Source organism: Ranitomeya imitator, chromosome 6, assembly GCF_032444005.1.
Source record: "Ranitomeya imitator isolate aRanImi1 chromosome 6, aRanImi1.pri, whole genome shotgun sequence".
Lineage (NCBI taxonomy): Eukaryota > Metazoa > Chordata > Amphibia > Anura > Dendrobatidae > Ranitomeya > Ranitomeya imitator.
Window position 1 is genome coordinate 207479679 of NC_091287.1, and position 23543 is coordinate 207503221.

At 44.2% G+C, this 23543-nt stretch overlaps 1 protein-coding gene across 2 annotated transcripts in view; it reads left to right on the plus strand.

Moving 5' to 3' along the window:
* ERP44 (endoplasmic reticulum protein 44) overlaps positions 1-23543 on the plus strand; it is a 380772-nt gene that overhangs the window by 279073 nt on the left and 78156 nt on the right. For both annotated transcript variants that reach the window (XM_069730447.1, XM_069730448.1), the window contains one exon: positions 21231-21342. In XM_069730447.1, the coding sequence (XP_069586548.1) occupies positions 21231-21342 (112 nt within the window). The remainder of the gene's footprint in view (positions 1-21230; positions 21343-23543) is intronic.

Genomic DNA, 23543 nt, shown 5'->3' on the forward strand with positions numbered 1-23543 from the left:
TCAGAGCTTGTCTCATGTTGTTACTAAACCACCAGATCATAACAGTACAAGTGGCCAAAAATGAATTAAATGCATCTCAAAAGAAGGAAAAGAAAGTTCTGAACCATTTTTTTTTCTGTGCTTTGGTTTGTCTTTTTTTTTTTTCCTCTTGATATCTGGGTGGTTCAGGATATATGTTTTGGCATGGATGTTCAGGGTTTGTTTTCTCGTGTGGATCAACTTGCTGCAAGAGTACAGAATATCCAGGACTATGTTGTCCAGACTCCGGCTTTAGAGCCCAGAATTCCTACTCCTCATTTGTTTTTTGGGGACAGATCCAAGTTTTTGAACTTTAAAAATAACTGCAAATTGTTTTTTGCTTTGAAACCCCGCACTTCTGGTGATCCCATTCAGCAGGTGAAAATCATCATATCCTTGCTGCGTGGTGATCCTCAAGACTGGGCTTTTTCTCTTGAAAAAGGGGATCCGGCATTATTGAATGTAGATGCATTTTTTCAAGTGCTCGGATTATTGTATGACGAACCTAATTCTGTGGATCATGCAGAAAAAACCCTGTTGGCCTTGTGTCAAGGTCAGGAAACGGCAGAGTTATACTGCCAGAAATTTAGAAAATGGTCTGTGCTCACTAAATGGAATGAAGAGGCTCTGGCTGCTATTTTCAGAAAAGGTCTTTCTGAAACCCTTAAGGATGTTATGGTGGGCTTTCCTACGCCTGCCGGTTTGAGCGAATCTATGTCTCTAGCCATTCAGATTGATCGGCGTCTGCGTGAGCGCAAAGCTGTGCACCATATGGCAGTATCCTCTGAGCATAGTCCTGAACCTATGCAATGTGATAGGATTTTGAATAGAATAGAACGGCAGGAATTCAGACGTCAGAATAGGCTGTGTTTTTACTGTGGTGATTCGGCTCATGTTATCTCTGATTGCCCTAGGCGTACTAAGAGAGTCGCTAGGTCTGTTACCATTAGTACTATACAGCTTAAATTTCTCTTATCTATGACCCTGATTTGCTCATTGTCGTCCTTTTCTGTCATGGCATTTGTGGATTCAGTCGCTGCCCTGAACTTAATGGGCTTAGAATTCGCCAGGCGCTGTGGTTTTTCCTTGCAGCCTTTGCAGAGCCCTATTCCTTTGAGGGGCATTGATGCTACACCCTTGGCCAAGGATAAACCTCCGTACTGGACACAGATGACTATGTACATGGCTCCTGCACATCAGGAAGATTGCCGTTTTCTGGTGTTGCATAACCTGCATGATGTTGTTGTATTGGGATTTCCATGGTTACAGGAACATAATCCGTTGCTGGATTGGAAAACTATGTCGGTGACTAGTTGGGGTTGTCTAGGAGTACATAGTGACGTTCCTTTGATGTCAATTTCCTCTTCCCCCTCTTCTGAGGTCCCTGAGTTTTTGTCGGATTTCCAGGATGTATTTGATGAGCCCAAGTCCAGTTTCCTTCCTCCACATAGGGACTGTGATTGTGCTATTAACTTGATTCCTGGTTGTAAGATCCCTAAGGGCCGACTTTTCAATCTGTCTGTGCCAGAGCATGCCGCCATGCGGAGCTATGTTAAGGAATCTTTGGAGAAAGGGCATATTCGGCCCTCTTCGTCACCATTGGGAGCGGGTTTCTTTTTTATTGCTAAGAAGGATGGCTCCTTGAGACCCTGTATTGATTATCGTCTTCTTAATAAGATCACGGTCAAATTCCAATACCCCTTGCCTTTGCTTACTGATTTGTTTGCTCATTAAGGGGGCTATTTGGTTTACTAAGATTGACCTCCGAGGGGCATATAATCTTGTTCGTATTAAACAGGGTGACGAATGGAAAACTGCATTTAATACGCCCGAAGGCCATTTTGAATACCTTGTGATGCCATTTGGGCTCTCTAATGCTCCATCTGTGTTCCAGTCTTTCATGCATGATATTTTCCGCAATTATCTTGATAAATTCATGGTCGTATATTTGGATGATATTTTGATTTTTTCCGATGATTGGGAGTCTCATGTGAAGCAGGTCAGGATGGTGTTCCAGATCCTTCGTGATAATGCTTTATTTGTGAAGGGGTCTAAGTGCCTATTCGGAGTTCAGAAGGTCTTTTTTGGGTTTTATTTTTTCTCCCTCGTCTATAGAAATGGATCCTGTTAAGGTCCAAGCTATTCATGACTGGATCCAACCCACATCCGTGAAGGGTCTTCAAAAATGTTTGGGCTTTGCTAATTTCTATCGCCGTTTCATTGCCAACTTTTCCAGTGTGGTTAAGCCCCTTACTGATTTGACGAAGAAAGGCGCTGATGTGACGAATTGGTCCTCTGAGGCTGTTGAGGCCTTTCAGGAGCTTAAACGCCGATTTACTTCTGCCCCTGTGTTGCGTCAGCCGGATGTTTCTCTTCCTTTTCAGGTTGAGGTCGACGCTTCTGAGATTGGGGCAGGGGCCGTTTTGTCTCAGAGGGAGTCTGATGGTTCTTTGATGAAACCGTGTGTTTTTTTTTTCCAAAAAGTTTTCGCCTGCGGAACGCAAATATGATGTCGGCAATCGGGAGTTGTTGGCTATGAAGTGGGCGTTTGAGGAGTGGCGACATTGGCTTGAGGGAGCAAAACACCGTGTTGTGGTCCTGACCGATCATAAGAATCTGATTTACCTCGAGTCGGCCAAGCGGCTGAATCCTAGACAGGCTCGATGGTCCCTGTTTTTCTCCCGTTTTGATTTTGTGGTCTCGTATCTTCCGGGATCTAAGAATGTTAAGGCTGATGCCCTCTCTAGGAGTTTTTCGCCTGATTCTCCTGGAGTCCTGGAGCCGGTTGGCATTCTTAAGGAGGGGGTGATTCTTTCTGCTATCTCCCCTGATTTGCGGTGGGTGCTTCAGGAATTTCAGGCTGATAGGCCTGACCGCTATCCAGTGGGGAAGCTGTTTGTTCCTGATAGATGGACAAGTAAGGTAATTTCTGAGGTTCATTGTTCAGTGCTGGCTGGTCATCTTGGGATTTTTGGTACCAGAGATTTGGTTGCTAGGTCCTTTTGGTGGCCTTCCTTGTCTCGCGATGTGCGTGCTTTTGTGCAGTCCTGTGGGACTTGCGCCCGGGCCAAGCCTTGCCGTTCCTGCGCTAGTGGGTTGCTTTTGCCTTTGCCGGTCCCTTACAGGCCCTGGACGCATATTTCCATGGATTTTATTTCGGATCTTCCTGTTTCCCAGAAGATGTCTGTTATCTGGGTTGTTTGTGACCGGTTCTCTAAAATGGTCCTTCTGGTACCTTTGCCTAAGTTGCCTTCCTCCTCAGATCTGGTTCCATTGTTTTTTCAGCATGTGGTTCGTTTGCATGGCATTCCGGAGAATATTGTGTCTGACAGAGGTTCTCAGTTTGACTCTAGATTTTGGCGGGCCTTTTGTGCTAGGATGGGCATTGACTTATCTTTTTCTTCTGCGTTTCATCCTCAGACTAGTGGCCAAACTGAGCGAACTAATCAGACCTTGGAGACCTATTTGAGATGCTTTGTGTCTGCTGATCAGGATGATTGGGTGTCTTTCTTGCCGTTGGCCGAGTTTGCCCTTAATAATCGGGCTAGTTCGGCTACTTTGGTTTCACCTTTCTTTTGTAATTTTGGTTTTCATTTTCGTTTTTCTTCTGGGCAGGTTGAGCCTTCTGATTGTCCTGGTGTTGATTCTGTGGTGGACAGGCTGCAGCAGATTTGGACTCAACGTTTTGCTAACCGCCGTCGGCGTGTTGGTCCCCGGCTTCGTGTGGGGGATTTGGTTTGGTTGTCTTCTCGTCATGTTCCTATGAAGGTTTCTTCTCCTAAGTTTAAGCCTCGGTTTATTGGTCCTTATAAAATTTCTGAAATTATTAATCCGGTGTCTTTTCGTTTGGCTCTTCCTGCCTCTTTTGCCATTCATGATGTTTTCCATAGATCTTTGTTGCGGAGATATGTGGTGCCCGTTGTTCCCTCGGTTGATCCTCCTGCCTCGGTGTTGGTTGAGGGAGAGTTGGAATATGAGGTTGAGAAGATTTTGGATTCTCATTTTTCGAGGCGGAGGCTTCAGTATCTTGTCAAGTGGAAGGGTTGTGGCCAGGAGGATAATTCTTGGGTTGTTGCCTCCGATGTCCATGCCACCGATTTGGTTTGTGCTTTTCACTTGGCTCGTCCTGATCTGCTTCCACTGATCGTCTCTGCTCTGCTATTTATGTCTGCTCTGTCCTTCAGCTGGTGCCACTTGTAAATGTTCCTGGTTGGATTCACATCTCTTTTGGATTTCCCTGTTATCCTGACCAGTTCAGCTAAGCTAAGTTTGTGCTTGCTCTTTTCTGTTCACAGTTTGTGGACTTATCCGTTCTGTGTTTTCTATGTTTATCCAGCGTTATCAGTATGAATTAATTTTGTCTTGCTGGAAGCTCTGGGAAGCAGATTTACCCTCCACACCTTTAGTCAGGTGTGGCGATTTTTAGTAAACTCTGCGTGGATTTTTGTAGAGTTTTAATACTGACCGCACAGTATCCTTTCCTGTCCTATCTATCAAGCTATATTTCAAAAACCTGACTGGCACATCCAAACATAGACTCAGTGTGAACAGGTGCTGAACCTGGAGTCGCCAACTCGTATATAGTTAAGTAAATAAGGCAGCACACTGCATCGCTAGAACATACAAACTTGAAAAACGAAATTTAAACTGCATTACTGCACTAGAAATATGAAAAATGAGAGCGTTTAGCGCATAAAAATGGCCAATTTTATGTGTACCTGGTAGCCCCTTTACGGCATCCCTCTTATACCAGGTCCTACACTTGCCTTACCTCGCTGAGAATAAACGTTTCCATCTGAATGGGTGCATGTGAAACCTCTTCCTAGACTAAAATTCTCTCTCTCTGTGGAGGGGTATTGGACCTGCTGTAATTAAAACACCTGTGGCTAGGAGGCGGAGTGCACGATCAGAAGGCTAAAAGAATACATTTCAAAAACCTGACCGGCACATCCAAACATAGACTCAGTGTGAACAGGTGCTGAACCTAGAGTCGCCAACTCGTATATAGTTAAGTAAATAAGGCAGCACACTGCAGCGCTAGAACATACAAACTTGAAAAACGAAATTTGAACTGCATTACTGCACTAGAAATATGAAAAATGAGAGCGTTTAGCGCATAAAAATGGCCAATTTTATGTGTACCTGGTAGCCCCTTTACGGCATCCCTCTTATACCAGGTCCTACATTTGCCTTACCTCGCTGAGAATAAAGTTTGTGCTTGCTCTTTTCTGTTCACAGTTTGTGGACTTATCCGTTCTGTGTTTTCTATGTTTATCCAGCGTTATCAGTATGAATTAATTTTGTCTTGCTGGAAGCTCTGGGAAGCAGATTTACCCTCCACACCTTTAGTTGGGGTACCGTCACACAGTGCAATTTTCATCGCTACGACGGTACGATCCGTGACGCTCCAGCGTCGTAACAATATCGCTCCAGCGTCGTAGACTGCTGTCACACTTTGCAATCTACGACGCTGGAGCGATAATTTCATGACGTATGTGCGATGTAGAAGCCGTTGGTTACTATGCGCACATCGTATACAATATATGTTACACCATGCGATCATGCCGCCACAGCGGGACACTAGACGACGAAAGAAAGTTTCAAACGATCTGCTACGACGTACGATTCTCAGCGGGGTCCCTGATCGCAGGAGCGTGTCAGACACTGCGATCTCGTAACTATATCGCTCGAACGTCACGAATCGTGCCGTCGTAGCGATCAAAATTGCACTGTGTGACGGTACCCTTAGGTGTGGAGATTTTTAGTAAACTCTGCGTGGATTTTTGTAGAGTTTTAATACTGACCGCACAGTATCCTTTCCTGTCCTATCTATCAAGCTAGACTGGCCTCCTATGCTAAAATCTGATTTCATTTCTGCGTATGTTATTTTCCCCTCCTCTCACCGTCAATATTTGTGGGGGGCTATCTTTCCTTTGGGGATTTTCTCTGAGGCAAGATAGGTTTCCTGTTTCCATCTTTAGGGGAAGTTAGATCTTAGGCTGTGCCGAGGGGTCTAGGGAGCGTCAGGTACCCCCCCACGGCTATTTTTAGTTGCGCTGCTAGGTTCAGGGTTTGCGGTCAGTACAGATACCACTTCCTTCAGAGCTTGTCTCATGTTGTTCCTAAACCACCAGATCATAACACAAAATGCATTTCGGACCCGAGTAGAGGCTTTGTCCCAGCCATCCCACATCGCTTTGGTCACCTCATTCCATAGGCGCCGGGTCGTCACATTGTCCGAGTGCTGTGGAACCCGGGTGTCCCACAACGGGACTCGCTCCTGGACCAGGGAGATGAGGTCATTTTCTATGAGGTCTTCATCCCGTTCTGGAACCTAAAAATTAAATAAAGAAATTAATGTTGGATACATTACAGACAGTGGCACCCTGGGTTGATAGATTATCAGTTTATGGCATTATTGCTGAATGAAATGTTTGTTGTGTTCTATAGTGGGTCCAAGGCTTCCAGATGTGGTTAAAGTTATCTAAATTGTGATTACTTCTTGCAGCGAATTCCTCAATGTGATCTAATTGTTCGATTTTAAGGGTACCGTCACACTAAAACGACGCTGCAGCGATACGACAACGATGTCAATCGCTGCAGCGTCGCTGGAGAGCTGTCACACAGACAGCTCTCCAGCGATCAACGATCCCGAAGTCCCCTGGTAACCAGGGTAAACATTGGGTTACTAAGCGCAGGGCCATGCTTAGTAACCCGATGTTTACCCTGGTTACCAGCGTAAGCGTAAAACAAAACAAACACTACATACTTACGAGGGGCGATCCAAAAGTAATGATAATCGGTTATTTCTATTGCACACAGAAATTAAAATAAAATGTTTTCTTCTCTCTTAGGTACCCACTAGTCCAGGAAAAAAAAATTACTTAAATAGACCACGATTCCCGGGAGCTACATTCATTTGAATATGAACTGCCGAGGAGTGAACATCAAAATGGAAAAAAACGAGCTCAGAGCTGTCATCAAATACCTCTGCTTGAAAAAAATGACTACCAAAGACATACACAGCGACTTGGTGGAAACATTGGGAGACTCTTCTCCTCCATATTCCACAGTTGCACGTTGGGCCAAGGAATTTAAGCTGAGAAGAACATCGACGGAAAATGAACATCGTGAAGGACGCCCATCCACGTCCCTCAATGAAGAAAACATGAAAAAAGTTGAAGTTGTATTGGCAGATCGAAGAGTGACTATCAGGCATGTAGCTGAGGTCACAGGGATCTCATATGGCAGTATTCAAAGAATCCTTGCAAAAGAATTGCATGTGAGAAAGGTCTCCGCGTGTTGGGTGCCAAAAATGTTAACCGACGAACAAAAGAAGAAACGAGTTGACATTTCAATAGCAAATCTCGAAAAGTTCCAAGCAGACAAGGAAAATTTTTTGTCACTTTTTTTGACCATGGACGAGACCTGGATCCACCACTTTGATCCCGAAACTAAACAACAATCGATGACATGGAAACGAGCCGACGAACCGACGCCGAAGAAATTCAAAGTGTCAAGCTCAGCAGGGAAGGGAGCCACTATTACGGGCTCCTACTACGCAGCACAAATAAGAAGATTGCGGGAGGCTATCAAGGAGAAAAGGCGCGGCAAACTGCGGGCTGGAGTGTTGTTTCACCAAGATAACGCGCCGGCTTACAAAGCTGCTGTTGCCATGGCTACCATTCAAGAAGCGGGCTTTGAACTGGTGGAACACCCCCCCTATTCACCAGATCTAGCCCCCAGTGACTTCTTTCTCTTTCCTCGGCTCAAGGAAAACCTCCGGGGCAAGAAATTTGACGACAATAGCGACGTGATAACCGCTGTTGGGGATTTTTTTGAGGGTCAAGATCAAGAATTTTTTTCGAAGGGAATTCTAAGTTTAGAAAAGAGATGGACTAAATGTATAGACTTGTTAGGAGACTATGTAGAAAAATAAATTTATTTTTTGACTATATTCATTGTGTTTAGTATTGATTATCATTACTTTTGGATCGCCCCTCGTACATTCCGTGTCTGTCCCCCGGCGCTGTGCTTCTCTGCACTGACAGTGAGCGCCGGACAGCCGGAAAGCACAGCGGTGACGTCACCGCTGTACTTTACGGCTGGCCGGCGCTCACCAGTCAGTGCGGGAAGCTGAAGGCGAGGGACATAACCAGACACCGGGAATCTAAGTATTTAGTGTTTTTTTTACATTTACACTGGTAAGCAGGGTAAATATCGGGTTACTAAGTGCGGCCCTGCGCTTAGTAACCCGATGTTTACCCTGGTTACCAGTGAAGACATCGCTGAATCGGTGATGTCAGCGGGAGATCCAGCGACGAAATAAAGTTTCAAACGATCTGCTACGACGTACGATTCTCAGCGGGGTCCCTGATCGCAGTAGCATGTCAGACACAGCGAGATCGTAAGAATATCGCTGGAACATCACGGATCGTGCCGTCCTAGCGACCAAAGTGCCACTGTGTGACGGTACCCTAACATGTAGTTGGTTAGCAGTGGGTATTTTCTTGGAATTCCAGTGTATCAGGATCAAGGATTTCCCTGCTGCTATAATAAATTGAGCTAATTTGTTAGCAATCCTGTCATTTAACCAGATTGGAATGTAAAGAAATACATTTTTCAGTTTTAAGGTAATACGTTTATTTAATAGCTTATGTATGATAGAATTTACCTCTCTCCAGAAGGGGGCGAGCGTCTGGCAGGACCACGATATGTGTATGTAGCTACCTTCTTCGGTACCACATCTCCAACAATTTGCAGATGTAGCATGATGCCACCTTTGGATCTGTTTGGGCGTAATGTACCATCTTGTGATTTTGAAAGAATTTTCTTGGATTCGCACACATTTTGAGTGACCATGTGAATTTCTATAGATGTTTCATTTGTGAATCAGTATAGGAATAGCCTGTCTTTTTCCCATCTGGTCAAATAAGCTCGCTTCAATGTTGTGTCTATTTTAAGTAAGGACTGGTATATAGTTGATAGAATTTTGGTAAGAGACCTCAATCCGGCACATAACCTTTCATAAGCGGTTGATGGTCTATTAAAGTCGACCTGGTGGTTACATTGACTTGATATGTGAGTTTTCTGTGCTGTAAAAATGTTAGGCCTGGGATCTTGTGTAGTTCCTTCAGTGATAAAAGTGCACCATCCTCAAATATGAGTTCTAGTGGAATTTGTGCAGCTTGTTTAGGAAGGGAATCAAGCAAATCTGCGATTTTAGTTAAGGGGGATATAGGGGGAGCTAAACTGTGGCAATATTTTTTCCATATTTTAATTTTGGCTAAAGTATGAATATTATTTATTTTTGTTAGGGTTGGATCATCATTTTGTCCAAGTAATATGGAACGCAGGGGGAGAGGTGATATTCCTTCTATATTTAACCATTGTTTGCTTTCAGTGTTTCTGATCCAGCTGATTGTTCTTGAGATGTGTGCTACCTGGTAATATTTTACAATGGCCACAAAAACCTCTCTGACATATTCCAGTCAGCAGAGAGGGCTAGAGTTAGCCCAAAGCGCACAAAAAGAAAATATACCCACTCAACATAATATGCTTAACAGGAGAAAAATAAGAGTTGTACTAGGTATGTAGAAAGTATATCAAAGTTTATTGAAAATTCCGATAACATAATACACATAAATATGAAAAACAAACATAAGCTGATACGTGTGCAAAGACAACACACCAGGGTAACCAGGACCCAACACAATCCCTAGTCTGTTACTGCCTAACAGTACAATTTATTATAAAGTGCATGTGCAAGAAATGTAAAGGCATTGGAAAGTATGCCTGCCGCTAAGAGTAAAGACCCCCAGTATGTGCATCCAGGGGGGCTTCTGCTATACACCTAGCCCAGGACCCGCCTACCCCTGTCTGTGGTAAGTGTCTGCCTACCCTCCCTATTATTACGGGTGCCCCGTTGTGGGGATGCACATACTGGGGGTCTTTACTCTTAGCGGCAGGCATACTTTCCAATGCCTTTACATTTCTTTGCACATGCACTTTATAATAAATTGTACTGTTAGGCAGTAACAGACTAGGGATTGTGTTGGGTCCTGGTTACCCTGGTGTGTTGTCTTTGCACACGTATCAGTTTGTTTGTTTTTCATATATATGTGTATTATATTATCGGAATTTTCAATAATATTTTACAATGTCTGGAGCACTCATCCCTCCCATATCCTTTGGTAAAGATAGGGTTTTTGAGTTGATACGTGGTTTGCTCTTTTGCCATATGTAACTGAAAAATAGAGAATGCACCTTAGCTAGGAAGGAGGAAGGGATTTGAATTGGGAGCATGTTAAAAATGTAAAGAAATTGTGGTAGGATTTAAGCTTTTTAGTATATTTTTTTCTTCCCATCCACGACAGATATGTATCTTTCCAGGTGTGGGGGGATCCAGCTGTGCTTCTCAATAATTGGTTAAAATTTAGCTCAAATAGGTCCTTGTCAGACACGCACAACTGAATGCCTAAATATTTTAAAGGGACTCTGTCACCTGAATTTGGAGGGAACAATCTTCAGCCATAGAGGCGGGGTTTTCGGGTGTTTGATTCACCCTTTCCTTACCCGCTGGCTGCAATATTGGATTGAAGTTCATTCTATGTCCTCCGTAGTACATGCCTGCAGAAGGCAATCTTGCCTTGCGCAGGCGTGTACTATGGAGGACAGAGAATGAACTTCAATCCAATATTGCAGCCAGCATGCAGCCGGCGGATAAGGAATCAAACACCCAAAAACCCCGCCTCTATGGCTGAAGATTGTTCCCTCCAAATTCAGGTGACAGAGTCTCTTTAAGCTTTTCGGTTGCCAGGGGAATGAGTATGTTAATTTGAGCTTATTTTCTACATGTGCTGGCAGGCCTAGATTTAAAAATTCGGATTTTGTTTCATTCATCTTGAAGTTTGAAAGTTTGCTATATTTTCCCAGGATATCTAGTATGGCTGGAATGCTCTTCAGTGGTTTAGAAATTACTAGCATAAGGTCATCTACAAATGCTGCAGTCTTGTAGTGGGCATCCTGGATCTGTAGATCTGCTATATCAGTGCATTGCTGGATGGCTTGTAAAAGAGGTTCAAGAGATAATACAAATCATAACGGGGACAGGGGACAACATTGCCTCGTACCGTTATAAATCTGAAATGAGTCTGTCAACGATCCATTGAGTCTAATTCTGGCTGAGGGGCTTGAGTACATTCCCATTATAGCAGATATTGTTGATGGGGGGAAAGCCAAATTGTGATAGGGTTGACTGGATTTTCCTACAAGAAACACTATCAAATGCCTTCTCCGCATCAATACTCATTAGTGCAATTGGAATTTTTCTTAGCTTAGCATATTGCATTAGATGTAAGATTTTATGTATTGTCTTTCCCCTCTCTTCCTTTTACAAATCCAGACTGGTTTAACCCTTAACCCCTTAACGACCGCCGATACGCCTTTTAACGGCGGCAGTTAAGGGTACTTAAACCATAGCGCCGTTCATTAACGGCGCTTTGGAAAAAGTGAATAGCGCCCCCCAGAGTCGGATTTTCTCTGGGGTCTCGGTTCCGGGGGGGTAGCCGAGACCCCAGAGAACATGATTCAGGGGTTTTTTACCGACCCCCGGGTTGCGATCGCCGGTAATTAACCGTTTACTGGCGGTTGCAACTAAAAAAAAAATGTGATTTCCCTTTTAATTTCTCTGTCCTCCGATGTGATGGCACATCAGAAGACAGAGAAATGGGGTCCCCGATATCCCCCCGATACTCACCTGTCTCCCCCGGTGCTCCTCGTGGCTCCCGATGGGCGCCGCCATCTTGATCCGGCAAAATGGCGTGCGAAGTGTGCCCGCCGGCCGGCACCCGGTGAATCTTTGGGGTCTCAGCTGCCAGGGGTAGCCGAGACCCCAAAGAACATGGTCGGAGTCGGTTTTTTCCGACCCCTGTTTTGCGATCGCCGGTAATTAACTGTTTACCGGCGGCCGCAAAAAAAACAACGATCTGTCATTCTCTGTCATCTGATGTGATCGCACATCAAAGGACAAAGAAATAGGGGAATTCGGGGACCCTATCATACTTACCGGTGTCCCTGGGTCCTCCTGCGTCCCCTCCTGCCCGCCAGCTTCTTCATCCGGAAAGTAAATGGCAGGCGCATGCGCAGTGCTCCCGCCATTATCAGCTGGCCGGCAGATGGAGTAGTTGGGGCTAAATTTAGGGTTGGGGCTAAATGTAGGGTTAGTGTTGGGGCTAAATTTAGGGTTGGGGCTAAATTTAGGGTTGGGGCTGAATTTAGGGCTAGGGTTACGCTTCTTTCACAGTTGCGTCGGTACGGGGCCTTCGCAATGCGACGTACCAACGCACGTTGTGAAAATTGTGCACAACGTGGGCAGCGGATGCAGTTTTTCAACACATCCGCTGCCCAGTCTATGTCCTGGGAAGGAGGGGGCGGAGTTATGGCCACGCATGCACGGTCAGAAGTGGCGGACGCGACGTACAAAAAAGTTGCATTGAACTTTTTTGTGACGACGGTCCGCCAAAACACAACGGATCCAGTGCACGACGGACACGACGTGTGGCGATCCGTCGGCAGTACAAGTCTATGGGCAAAAAACGCATCCTGCGGGCACATTTGCAGGATCCATTTTTTGTCCAAAATGACGGATTGCGACGGATGCCACACGACACAAGTGTGAAAGGGTTGGGGCTAAAGTTAGGGTAAGAGTTGGGGTTAGGGTTTGGATTAGGGTTGGTATTAGGGTTACGTTTGGGATTAGGGTTAAGATTAGGGTTGGGGTTAGGGGTGTATTAGGATTAGGGTTAGGTTTGAGGTTAGGGTTGAGATTAGGATTGTGTGTTGGATTTAGGGTTTTGATTAGGGTTATGGATCGGGTTGGGATTAGGGTTAGGGGTGTGTTGGGGTTAGGGTTGGAGTTAGAACTGGGGGGTTTCCACTGTTTAGGTACCTCAGGGGGTCTCCAAACACGACAGCCAATTTTGCGCTCAAAAAGTCAAATGGTGCTCCCTCCCTTCTGAGCTCTGCCATGCGCCCAAACAGTGGTTTACCCCCACATTTTGGGCATCAGCGTACTCGGGATAAATTGGACAACTTTTGGGGTCCAGTTTCTCTTGTTACCCTTGTGAAAATAAAAACTTGGGGGCTACAAAATCTTTTTTGTGGAAAAAAATTTTTTTTTATTTTCACGACTCTGCATTATAAACTTCTGTGAAGCACTTGGGCATTCAAAGTTCTCACCACACATCTAGATAAGTTCCTTTGGGGGGGTCTAGTTTCGGAAATGGGGGGGTTTCTACTGTTTAGGTACATCAGGAGCTCTGCAAATGCAACATGACGCCTGCAGACCATCCCATCAAAGTCTACATTCCAAACGGCACTCCTTCCCTTCCGAGCCCCGACGGGTGCCCAAACAGTGCCCCCCAACACACACACACACACACACACACACACACACACACACACACACACACACACACATATGGGGTATCAGCATACTCAGGACAAACTGGTCAACAGATTTTGGGGTCCAATGTCTCCTGTTACCCTTGAGAAAATAAAAAATTGCAGGCTAAAAAATCATTTTTGAGGGAAAAATGGATTTTTCATTTTCACGGCTCTACTTTATAAATTTCTGTGAAGCACCACTTGGGGGATTAAAGTGCTCATCACACATCTAGATAAGTTCATTAAGGGGTCTAGGTTCCAAAATTGGGTCACTTGTGGGGGGTTTTCACTGTTTAGGCACATCAGTGGCTCTCCAAACGCGACATGGCGTCCAATCTCAATTCCAGCCAATTCTACATTGAAAAAGTAAAACGGCACTTCTCTTCCAAGCTCTGCAGTGCGCCCAGTGGTTTACCCCCACATATGGGGTATCAACGTACTCAGAAGAAATTGCACAACAATGTTTGTGGTCTAATTTTTCCTGTTACCCTTGTGAAAATATAAATTTGGGGGCAAAAAGATCATTTTTGTAGAAAAACTGCGATTTTTATTTTTTTTATTTTCACGGCTCTACGTTATAAACTTCCGTGAAGCACCTGGGGGTTTAAAGTGCTCACCAAACATCTAGATAAGTTCCTTAAGGGGTCTAGTTTCCAAAATGGTGTCACTTGTGGGGGGTTTCCACTGTTTAGGCATATCAGGGGCTCTCTAAACGTGACATGGCGTCCGATCTCAATTCCAGCCAATTCTGCATTGAAAAAGTCAAATGGCCCTCCTCTTCCAAGCTCTGCGGTGCGCCCAAACAGTGGTTTACCCCCACATATGGGATATCGGCGTAATCAGAAGAAATTGCACAATAAAATTTATGGTTAAATTTCTATTTTTACACTTGTAAAAATTAAAAAAAAAATGGTTCTGAAGTAAAATGTTTGCAAAAAAAATTAAATGTTCATTTTTCCTTCCACATTGTTTCAGTTCCTGTGAAGCACGTAAAGAGTGTTAGGGCTAGCGGAACGCACCAAATAATTAAATAGATATAATAAGGTGCGTTCGCAGCCCGGGGTCCACCGTGCAGAGATTGAATCTGCTGCTAAGTAATGACGGACGATATGGCGGTACAATGTGAATACACAAACACGGGTTAACTTCACCCTGTGTGAAGGAAGCGAACCCTGTTGCGTCACAGGGCCGCGGTACCGCACCAAGAGCGCAAGCAAGGAGTCTCAGAACTCAATCCCAAGAAACAGGATTTGAGTTCATAAAGACCTCATGCGCTAGACACCGCTACTGGGGTGTCAGAGAGACAGAAATAATAGTATTAAGAAGCACGAGAGTGCGTGCGGTGCCGTACTGGCGGACGCCACTAACCACCCAGGCTTGGGTCAGGAAAGCGCTGAGAAAGCGCACGGCGCCGCACTGGCGGTCACAGCAATTAGACGCTGTTATGTGTGTTACGTGCTGATGGCTTGGACGGGCGCTAGATAGCTACCATCATTCGCAAACAGTCAACACTAGGAATGGGAATGATTTAGGAGCTTTCATCCATCGACATATAATCCATCTACACACACACATTATCAAGTCAATACTAGCGCATGGCCGTGCGGCCATGCGAGCCTTAAATAGTTGCAGCACGTTTAGGACCTTTAAAGAAAGGACCAATGGAGTTGCTGCAGTACTTGAGCATGTGACCCGAGATCTCCACTGAGAGATCTTGCCCTGGGCATGCTCAGAGTGCAAAGCAAGACTTAGTCCTAGCACCTACAAGGACCTTCCAAGAAGGACCAATGACCTAGCTGCAGTATTGGATCATGTGACCCTCGATCTCCACTGAGAGATCTTACTCTGGGCATGCTCAAAACGTGAAAAGCAGGACTTAGTCCCAGAGAGACCTGCTCGCTGCTGAACATTGCTGGCTACAAGAACAGAGCCTGGAAGGGCAGTGTCCAGTATTAGCCTGAGCTAGACGCTGGGAACGACGTCTCCGCTGAGCAGCCTCCACTGTGGCTGGAGAAGAATGGAATACCGCAGCGGAGATGGTTCGAGATTCCCCCTGTGCAGAGGCGGGAACTCGACACCTAACAAAGGGTTAATAAACTTCTTGAATGTGGTTTTGAGCACCTTGGGAGGTGCAGTTTTTAGAACGGTGTCACACTTGGTTATTTTCTATCATATAGACCCCTCAAAATGACTTCAAATGTGATGTGGTCCCTAAAAAAATGGTGCTGTAAATATTAGAAATTGCTGGTCAACTTTTAACCCTAAGGCTGGGGTCACATTGCGTTAGTGCAATCCGTTTAGCGCTAGCGAATTGCGCTAACGCAATGTTTAAGGGGCCGCGTTTCGGGGTCGAGTTAACGTCCCTGCTCTCGCAGATCCCCGATCTGCGAGAGCGGGGAACGGACCTCGGGCGCGCCGCGGACGCTGCAAGCTAGTGATGCGCGTTCCCATTGCCGTGAATGGGCGCGCTAACGGACGTGTTGCACGGCGTTAATTTCGCCGTGCAACGCTGTCCGTTAGCGCGTTCCCATTATCGCAATGGGAACCTAGCCTTATAACTCCCTAACAAAAAAAAAAAATTGTTTCTAAAATTGTGCTGATGTAAAGTAGACATGTGGGAAATGTTATTTATTAACTATTTTTTGTGACATATCTCTCTGATTTAAGGGCATAAAAATACAAAATTTGAAAATTGCAAAATTTAAAAATTTTTCGCCATATTTCTGTTTTTTTCATAAATAATCGTAAGTAATATCAAAGAAATGTTACCACTAACATGAAGTACAATATGTCACGAAAAAACAGTCTCAGAATCAGCAGGATCCGTTGAAGCGTTCCAGAGTTATAACCTCATAAAGTGACAGTGGTCAGAATTGTAAAAATTGGCTCAGTCATTAAGTACCAAATTGGCTCTGTCACTAAGGGGTTAAGGAGATTGAGGTAGCACTGCCGCAACCCTGTCTGCCATCATTCTCGCATATAATTTTAGATCCGTATTTAATAATGATATAGGTCTATAACTGCCACATTGTTCCGGATCTTTCCCTTCCTTATAGATCAGTGAGATTCTGGCTTCAAGTAATTGCTGGGGGGCCACCCTGAAGACTATTTACACATGTTGAGCAAGTGGGGAAGTAAGATCTCAGAATTATTTCTATAGTAATGAGCTGAGAAACCGTCCGGGCCTGGTGCTTTCCCCTTAGGACATTTCAACAGAGCCGACCGGAGTTCCGCAAGAGTAAATGGCTTAATCAATTGTATTTGTTGGGAATTAGATAGGGCTGGAAGCTTTAAATGTTTTAAAAAGGATTGAATATCTTGTCTCCTTTGATTTTTTTTTTTTTTCTTTTCCCCCTTCTTCCGGGCGTAATTGGTATAAAGATTTGTAGTAGGCCAGGAATTCTTTCTCTATCTCAGAGTAATTGTGAGTCCTTAAACCCGCTTTCGTTTTAATAAGATGAATGAATGTGCAGGCCTGTCTTTTTTGATTAGGGACATGGTTAGTTTTGAGACCTTATCTCCATGTACAAATATGCGTTTTTTCCAAGAAGCAAAGAACTTAGCTGATTGCTCTCTCAGAATATCTTTTAATCTTTGCCTCTTGGTTGTAAGTTCTATCAGGGTTTATAGTAGTAAGGTTTTCTTATGTTGGGATTCTAAGCGTATTATCTCTTCATGAAGAGAGTCCATCTCCCTATTCTTCATTTTACTCAAATAAGATGCCATTGATATAAATTCCCCTCTTATCACAGACTTATGTGCTTCCCAAATTATTAGCGGTGATGTTTCCGCATTGTTATTTAATTCAAAGTATGCGGTTATGGCTTTTTGGATACGTAGTTTATTTGAGGGGTTATCAAGTAAGGGAATCATTCAGTTGCCAAGATCTACTCGGGGAAAGTTGCTTGGTTAGGATTAATTCAGTCTTTGCATATAAATGGTCAGAAAATAGGGAGGGGACTATCTCCACGTGCTTAATTTTGGGTAATAGGGATCTAGGTGTAAATAGATAGTCAATACGGTGGTATGAGCTATGCGGGTAAGAGTAAAAGGTGTAGTCCCGTGTTGATGGGTGCATATATCGCCAAACATCTATTAGGTTTAAGGAGTGAAGAGCCTGTTTTAATCTAGCTTTTTTTTTTTGTAGTATCTATACTTGGTTCGAGGGCCAGATTGAAGTCACCTGCCAATATGAGGATGCCTTCCCTAAAGTCTAATATTTTATTGAATATGGCCAATAGCCATTTCAACTGTTTCTTATTTGGGGCGTAGATATTAGATATGGTTACAGCCACTCCCGCCAAAGTTCCTTTTATCAGTAAATAGCGGCCATTTGTATCTATCATTTGATCATGGAGTTGAAAAGTAATATCCTTAGCTATGGCCACTGATACTCCTCTTGACTTTTTTTGGGGCGAGGTGGCGTGGAACCATCTGTCGTAATGTGCTTTCCTAAATGAAGGAACTTTATTATCAGTAAAGTGTGTTTCTTGTAGGAGTAATAAGTCGATACCTTTTTTCTTGAAGTGTGAGAGAGTTTGGCCTCTGGTTACCGGTGAGTTGAACCCTTTAGTGTTGAACGTAAGTAGTTTGAATATCTTCTGGTTATCAGCCATCTGGGTATATCGTCGCACGAAGGAAATCGCCCCAAGGTGCCTGAGGGGATGGAGAGAAAGGGGAGAAAGCCAAAAGAAGGAGAAAGGGGGAGAACATAGGTAATAAAAAGGGTTGACAACATCTGCATTATATAACCAAAATAAAGTCATTTCTTTAAACTAGTGCAGAAGGATTGCACAATTGGTTAATGAGCAAGAGCCCAATGTCTGGGAGAGCTATATAAGATCTCTGTTTCATTAAACTTATCAATACAAATGTAATGCTCTCCAAGTGTTTAGGTCTTTGGTAGGAGTCGTTCTGGAACCTTGGCGTCTTGTTTTCTGAGATTTAGGAGTGGAAACAGATTGCCATGGTACCGGAGTAGGGAGAGGTTGTAGTGAAGAGGCTGCATGGAAGGTCTCAATGTCTGGGTATTGGTCCAGGGAGATGTTTAGTTCTTTGCACATTTTCCTGATGTCTGCCAAAGATCTGGCTTGGAGTCTTTTATCCTCTGTAATAACCTGTATCCCAAATGGATATAGCCATCGGTATTGCAATTTTTTCTGGAGAACAGCCTCAGTGAATGGCTTAAGTAAGTAGCGTTTCTTCAGGGTTATTGCTGATAAGTCCTGGAATAGTTTGAGATGCGAATCTTCAAACTTAATTTCTTATGCCTCTCTCGCACGTTTTAGTACTAAATCTTTAGTGCGTAAATCAAGGAATCTGCATAGTACATCTCGAGGTGGGTCTCCTTGTTTAGGCTTAGGACAGAGTGCCCTATGGATCCTCACGATTTCTATATCTTGTGGGTCTTGGTCTAATAGAAAAGAGCGGAATGTGTTGGTAGCAGCCTTGGATAGGGCTTCAGAAGCCACGGATTCTGGTAGGCCTTTTATTCTGATGTTATTCCTGCGCTCTCGGTTTTCGTGATCCTCTAAAGTAGAGTGAACGATTTGTATCTGTTCCTCTTGCGCTTTAATACAGGTCAGAATGGCATTGGAGTATTCTACATAGCTACTTTGTTTCCTGTTTAATGTCAGTCAGCTCTTTCCAATTGGTTCCAGTGCTTTGGATAGGATTCGCTTAATAAAGGAACGTGTTACCGGCTGCTCTTTGCTGCAAGAACCTATATCAGAGTCACATTCCATGTCTGTATCTGTTTCCCCCTCTGGAGCGGGATCAGAAGGGTAGTTTGTTTTAACAGCACTGGAGGTAGTAAGAGGTTTTTTTAAATACTTGTCCAGATCCGATTGCGAAGTGAGTGTTTGCTTTGGTTGATCTAGGTGTTTTAGTTCCGGATTTAACCATTGTGAAATGTGTTAGGTTATAAAAGGATGCTCCTAATTCCTCCTCTAGCTGTCTGAAAAGACTATTATAGTTTCATTTTATCAGGATTATAGCAAGTTCGTAAATTGTCAGTTCTGTTATTATGGCCAAGGTTGTAGTGCACAGAGGGTTTTTGTAATGTTCTGAGGAATTAAAAGGGCTGATAATTCCTTCATGTAACCATTAGGTGTCAGTACAGGACTACTTAATCTCAATCAAGCAGTTTAGAATCTCTCACAATGTTTTTTTAATATGATTCTCTGGATTCAATGGCATTGAGAGAAGTAAAAGGTTTCCGCGGGAGCAGAGAGTATGGGGACAGTGGTACCAAGTCTTTTATTGTGGAGGTGGATAAGAGGATTGAGTGATCTCCTCACCAGCTTAAGTCTTATAAGCAGTTTTCGTGGTAGGGTCTTGGGGTAAAATGGCGTCCGTTTGTGCTGATTAACTATTAATGTCCTGGTTTCCATTTCATATTTTGTACAACTAAGAAGGATTGATGTATCTTATCAATTTAGTTTAGGCCCCTTCTCAGGTTGCCCCTAGTCCGAGGGATCCACAATATTCAGTCCCCACGCTCTGTCCTCCCCTCCAGGGAGATCTAGATGTGCTCTCTGGTTATAACAGTGCAGCCAGGTGAACACCAGCGCCCCTCAGCGCAGGCCCGTCCACCCCAGATTCAAAGGCTTCAGGTCCAGGCAGTCAAAACGCTGCTGTCAGCGACCCCCCACCGCTCACCTCTGTTAGGCGGTCTCCCCTCTAATGTCGGCTTCTTGCTGGTGAGCGCTGCGGAGATCAGGCTCTAGGAGATGTCGCTGGGAGGCGGATGTTCCGCAGGGAGGCAGTTCTGGAGCGCTCGGTGCACAGGTGAGTACCGCCGATCTCCCCCCCACCAGGCGCTGCCTCCGTGGTCGGTGCACTGCGGCCATTCCCCGCCGCAGGGATGGAAGATGGGGAGGGCGGGAAATGCCATTGGCGTGCCCGCAGTCTGCTTGTCCCTACCTGGTCTCCTCACCTCTTGCAGGCTTCGGATCCTTTCTGGCAGAGCCGCCGGGATCCTAAGCCGCTGGGATAAGCCTTGGAGGTGGGCGAGTCCTCAAATAAATGGCAAGCTGTGATCACCTCTTGCAGGATTCAGGCCTGTTTGTAGGCCTCAGGATTTTTCTGTGGCTCACTTCTATGACCAATATGGTCAAATATGTCCAGGGCCTAAAGGCAAGTGGTTAGAACCTTCTAAATGTGAGGATGGGCCAGCTGGACCGTTAGATTTGATAGATTTTATCTGCTATCAGAGGAGCTTGAGGAAAGTGTGTCTTGCACCTTCTGCAGCTAGCCACGCCCCCCAACTTTTAACCCTTCTAACTTCCTAACAAAAAAAATTATGCTAATAATTAATAAATATCTGGTTTAAGGGCATAAAAATTAAGTTTAAAAATTGCACATTTTTTCAGAAACAAATTTTGACCTATATTTACCACCATCATGAAGTACAATGTGTCACAAAAACAATCTGTTGAATGTTCCAGAGTAATGACCTCATAAAGTGACACCAATCAGAATTGAAAAATTGTCCTGGTCAGGAAGGTGAAAACGGGCCCTGTTGTGAAATGTTTAAAAACGAGCAGTGAAATGTCTTGCTTCACAAAAAAGTCCTGTGATGTGTAATGTCTGTGAGGCTATGATGCTGTAATGTCTGTATACTCCCCCCCGCAATGTTCCATCTTTATGCATCATTTAGAGTTTATTGCATCTTTGCAGGATTTCTAAGTGTTCCTTTTTTGTGGAAGTTAGTGTTAAAACAAAATGATTAGTTGTTACCTTCAATATGCAATTGTGTGTTTTAGGAGCTGACTGAGGAGGGTCTTCCTTTCCTTATACTTTTCCATATGAAAGATGATATGGAAAGTTTAGAGAAGTTCCAGCAAGAAGTTGCTCGTCAATTAATTACTGAAAAAGGTAGGTTTTGACTTCCATATTTATTTATGACTAGATGGCAGCCCGATTCTAAAGAATCGGGAGTCTAGAATCCATATATACTTGAAATTCGGCAGGAGCTTGAAGAGCAACGTCACTGGGCCCGCCTCCACGCAGTAGAAACTTGCTGTGACGTAAAAATTCAAAAATCACACCAAAATGGCGGGCGGAGTGTGTCACAGTACGGCACGTTTCTGATTGGTCGCTCGCAGCAGGCGGCAACCTATCAGACACTGGATACTGTTGACGTCACTTATCTCCGGACATTAGCTTCGGACATTAGCTTCGGACATTAGCTCCGGACATTAGCTCCGGACAGGAAGTTGGCACAAATTGCAGGAAGTAGTATTCTAGGCAATTATATATTAGATATTCCAGTCGTGGCCAAAATTTGGAGGCTGACTTGAATTTTGGTTTTCACAGACTTGCTGTATATTTATATCTTTTAGTCTCGTTTCTATGGTTACTGAAGTAGAATTATATTTGGTTTTAAACCCTTGTTGACAAATATATCAAGTTTATGCAGAGACTTCATACAATGGGAACCCTTATTTTTTTACACTAATGCCATTCACACTGGAAGTTTCTGAGCATAATCCTGACTGATGGAAACCCATTCTTGCTTAGTCATATCTTGGATGGAGTTTTACAGTTGTGTTTTTTTGTTGTTTTTTTTTTTTTGTCCAGTCTCAGGACTAATTGCGCGTTCTCAATTGGATTGCTTTGAGACCTTAATAGTTTACACACCAGTATGGCACATTCAGGTCCGTGATCGGAAAGCTGGGCAAAACTGCATCAAATCGGTAAAATTCGGTAAAAGTGCTTGAAAATGTTTGCGTTACCACAAAAATATTTCCCACCCTTTAGCAACAGTAATGGTGGTGTATCATGAGCGTTTGGCTTGTGGATGATGAGGGGAGGGGGGTTGCAGAGCTCCGAGGTGCAGCATTCTTGTAAGCACAGCAGTTTTTTTCCCTGACTTTGTGTGCACATTGTGGCTAGCCAATCAGGGCACAGGAAAAACCCACAATGTACTGACACAACGGTTGTCATTCGCTGCTGAAATCACATGCCCCTCTGCATATAAATAGCGGGCATGTTGTCTTAGCTCCATTTTGACACGATACAGCGCAGAGAGGCTGCTCCTGCCGCTGCCACTTTTTGCATCCAAATTTCAGCTAGTTAGTTAGGCGGTTGTATAGCAGTCAGATAGTGTAGTAGGTAGATGGTGTCCAGTGTGGCTGTAAAATTTCTTTCAGAATTTTTTTTATTTTTTTGTGGCATTATTGAGGTCGTCAGACAAAGCCGGCAGGGCACATGTCCTACTAGTGTGTTGTGCACTTTTATAGTGCTGCATGCACTAGTATAGCATTCTAAATGATAATATTTCAGTAGGTAAATGTGAAAAAGCCTGCTATATCCCACATTTTAGCTAGTTACATAGGTGGTTGCATGTCAGTCAGATAATGTAGGGCTAGTGTCCAGTGTGGCTGTAAAATTTGCCTTAAAGGGAAGGTGCCATAAAAATAAAAAATTTTACCAGCAATTGAAAAATTGTAAAGAATTAATGTTTACATTTCTTACTAAATTATTTAGTAAAATATGAAACATAATTTGAAAAGGTTTGGCATTTCCACTTTTAAACACTAGGGGGAGCAGCTACTGAAACTTGACACAATTCTGGTGCACAACTAGCTCACATTACTGCACTGCAGTAATTTTGGGCTGAGTCTGCTGACGTGTGTGATGTCTCCTCTCCTCTCATGGGTGTTTGCTAAGGGATAAGAGAGGATGACATTTAGGAACACAGTGAGCAGCCATTTTGTTGGTGATTGCAAAGTTATACTGACAAGTAGACAGTCACAGAGGATGGCAAGCAGCAAGGATTCTGGGAGATATATGGTGGAGGGAGCAGGGTGACAGCAGCACAGAGTATTTCAGGAGAGCAGTGTGCTGAGCAGCCAGGGATTTACATAGAGCGCTGTCTTTTATACACATGGATGGACCGTCTGCTTGTTTGCTCCACAGAAATCCAGGAAACATTTCTGTGGACTGATGGCCTGTTCTGATCCAGTCTTTGCATGCAAAGACCCCATTCCCCTCCTCAGATCCTGTCCTGGCGATGTGTGAAAGCGAGGCAACAGGCGCAGTCCGGGGTGACACAGGGAAGCAGACTGGGGGGA